The sequence below is a fragment of the Pteronotus mesoamericanus genome, unplaced genomic scaffold, assembly GCF_021234165.1.
Source record: "Pteronotus mesoamericanus isolate MK-2021 breed Mesoamerican mustached bat unplaced genomic scaffold, CSHL_Meso_final contig_32, whole genome shotgun sequence".
In the NCBI taxonomy this organism is placed as follows: Eukaryota; Metazoa; Chordata; class Mammalia; order Chiroptera; family Mormoopidae; genus Pteronotus; species Pteronotus mesoamericanus.
This window is the reverse complement of record NW_026555134.1, coordinates 15,016,912-15,020,312: the sequence shown is the minus strand read 5'-3', so window position 1 is coordinate 15,020,312 and position 3,401 is coordinate 15,016,912. Positions and strand designations below refer to the sequence as shown.

General features: G+C 36.5%; 1 protein-coding gene across 1 annotated transcript; it reads right to left on the bottom strand.

Moving 5' to 3' along the window:
- Positions 1–1,534: 1,534 nt before the first annotated feature.
- On the bottom strand, positions 1,535–2,956 carry LOC129072476 (tripartite motif-containing protein 60-like). Its single transcript, XM_054575959.1, has one exon. The coding sequence runs from the start codon at positions 2,954–2,956 to the stop codon at positions 1,535–1,537; it is 1,422 nt and encodes a 473-aa protein (XP_054431934.1).
- Positions 2,957–3,401: the final 445 nt, after the last annotated feature.

Genomic DNA, 3,401 nt, shown 5'->3' with positions numbered 1-3,401 from the left:
ACAAATGAATGCACAAATAAGTGGAACAACTAACCAATGCTTCTCTCTAAAAACAATAAAAAAAAAAAGTACACTGCCAATCTTAGCAAGAACTGTTAAAAAAAAAACAAACAGTATTTTATAGGAAAGAAACAGGAATGATTGTTAAACTTATGGAAATATAGTTAGAATTTATAGAAATAACTAAAACCAGAGATAACATTTAGCGTCTTGCAAATTAGTAAAGAATTTTAAAAAATCAAGCTGCTAGTGCAGAGCAATGAGAACATTTATACACTGTGGGAGGGAGTATTGCCACAGAACTTTAGGGAAAAAATCGCATTATCCAATAAAGATGAGGTCTATCAATTTACAAAGAAACCAGATGTATAACTTTCATAGTTTCAAACTGAGTATCCATCAGAAATAGAGTGAAAACAAAGTAAAACCTTAAGCAAAAGCATTATGAATCTCATGAACATGTTGAATGAAAAAAACCATCTGACAGGATAGTCTAATATCAATTTTATGTAAAACTCAAAAATGTGTGGAACTGAACACTATTTAGGGATACAAATATACATGGTAAAAAGAACAATCAAATGTCAAATTAAGAATGATGGAGGGAACTGAAGAGAACCAGCAAGAGAATAGGCTGGCGCTGAGAAGAGCACAAAGGAAAGTTCAAGGGTGATGTTAGTATTGGGTTATGGATACATGGATGTCTTCTTTTTCATTATGCGCTACAGCTGAAAAAGTATAAATATATATTCAATGTACATTATTTGCAAAAGTTAGACATGGCCTGAATATATATCCATCAGTGGGGAAATGGTTAGGTAATATTGAATTGACAGTATTAAACAGATTATTTGAAGTGAAGACAGTTATCAAAGTTAGGTAATAAAAGTTAACAACAGAAAAAAGAATAGAAATTGAGTAAATGTGAACAGCAAAACTGATAGGTAAACCCAATCAAAATAAGAATCAACACTGTTGTGGAGGTCCTAATCAGTGCAAACAGGCGAGAAAAGAAAAAGAACCTAAATTATAAGTGAAAAAGTGAATGTCTATTTACAAATGGCATGAGTACCTCTACAGAAAATCCAATGGATTCGACTCAGGGATAAATCTACCCAAAAATGTTAAAGTCACATATACTAAAAACTCAGATATTGCAGAGAGAAGACCCAAATAAATGAGTTCATGGATTAAAAGCCCCAATATTGTTAAGATATGATTCCTTGAATAGAGTAAGCCTAAGAAGGAAAACAACTAATCAACAGGGATTTTGAGAAAAAAATGTCAGTTCCCAAATGAGGTGAGGGATGGCAGCCTAACAGAGTGAGAGGATACATTGTTCAAAAAGAAACAGAGGGAAGAGTATCTATTGATTGTATGTGCATATATAAGTATATGATATATCTATCTAAGTGGTGAGATCACTACCATATTTTTCATTGTATGTCAAAACTGACAAAAGACACAATAAAAAGAACGAAACACATTACAGAGTTATTGAGGTAAACAGATAAACAAGTTTTTCAATAATTCATTATTCAGAATCTGTTACTGTACAGATTTTAAGAGGTTTTGAGTCAGTTCCAGTATGGAAATAGGGCCAAAGTGCTCCTGTAAAATAGTCACTAAAAATATAAAGAAGAGATCTATCACTCAAATTGTAAAAGGAAACCTCACCCAATTCATAGTCTAAGAAAATGCCAATCTTACTAGGTATTACTTTTGGCAGAAGATTAACTTTTTTAGGACCTAGTGCAGCGTAGTTAATTGGACCACCTCGCTTGATACACCACAATCCATCCTGTAATAAAATCGATGGATTCTGACTCTTTCTTCTTCTGGGAATAGAATCTTTACAGACACCCAAGACCCATTCAGGCTTGTCTTTCACTTCTACCTCCCAATACTGTCTGCCAGAATTATATCCCTCGGAGCCCAGAACAGCGGGGCAGAGGTAAAATCTTCTTGGGTTATGAGGTAAGTTTTGCATTCTATTTCCATATTGTACAGTTTTTCTATCATCTGAAATAATAAGTTTACGATGGGCTGTTTCAGGATCTAGAAATACATCAACTTGAAAACGTTTGATAATTTTGTTTAGGCCAGAATATTGTGGAGGAAGATGGTAACCATATTCTTTCAACTGGAATGAATAAGGTTCGGGGGCCTTTAAGGTTTTATATCTATGGTAGATACTTTTAACATCTGTCAGGAATTCCAATTTTGACTTTACATATTTGTTCTCTATCTCCTTTAATAGATATTTTAATGTGGAAACATGATCTGAAAACTTTGTTAGGTTTTCATTTAGTTTTGTTAAAATATCCATTTCTTCATCTTGTAACTGCTGAAGAACAGTGTCTTGCTCATTTTGGAGAAACAACATAAGCTGCTCAAATTCAGACCTTATTTCTTCTCTCCTATATTCTACTTTCTTCTTTAGTTCCAGTGATTTTCTGGTTTGCATAGTTATCACCTTTTCAACTTGTTCCACTCTCTCTTTCCATGGTTCAAGGCAATACCCCAATCTTTCCCGATGATAGGGGGCAGCCTTCTCTATGGGCCAAACATAATGATTCCGGTGATCATCGGAGAAACTGCACTGTGGACATAAAACCTCTAAGTCCTTCTGACAGAAAAAGGTCAGAACCTGATTGTGCTTTTTACATAAAAACTTCTCTTCTGGTCTCTTCCTCTTGCTTCTTCTTACCTGGAGTAGCTTAGCAATTTCAGTCAAATTGCCCAGCTGGGGATTGCTTGCAAATTTCTTTTCTAGACAGCAAAATCGGCAAAAAGGGCAGGGAAAAGTATCAGTTAGATCCTTCCAGGACATCTTGATGCAGGAGAGACAGAAGTTATGCCCACAGTTAATGGTCACTGGGTCTTTCAAGTAGTCTGAACAGATGGGACAGCTAGCCCCTGCCTGGAAGTCTGCCAAGGCTGTCACAAACTCCATTGAGCTGTGAACAAAGGAGGTGGCGGGTAAGGTAATGTGTCCGTTAGTGTGGCCTGGCTCCAGCCTCAAGACCCAGTAAGCAGTGGATATCCTGCCCCAGACCGCACGAACTGACCAGCTTTCAGTTTCACTGGCTTGGCCTGTTGATAGCAAAAACTTGTTTATCCCTCTCCCCTTAGCTGTTGCCAAGTACACACCACAGGCTGCAGTCTATTGCGTATTAGAACATATTAGCTGGGCTGCTGCTCTTCCCACTGGATGATGTGAAGTCAAGCTTAATGGCTTTCTTTTAGCATTGGGTCCAGGACAAGAATCCTTCCTATGGATGAGAAAAGACATCAAATTAAAAATATGGTCCCAGAATCACCAACGTAATAAAATATTCACACAGGAATCATCAATGAATGCAAAAACCACTGGGTGAAAGTCCTTGGAAAAACAAGAA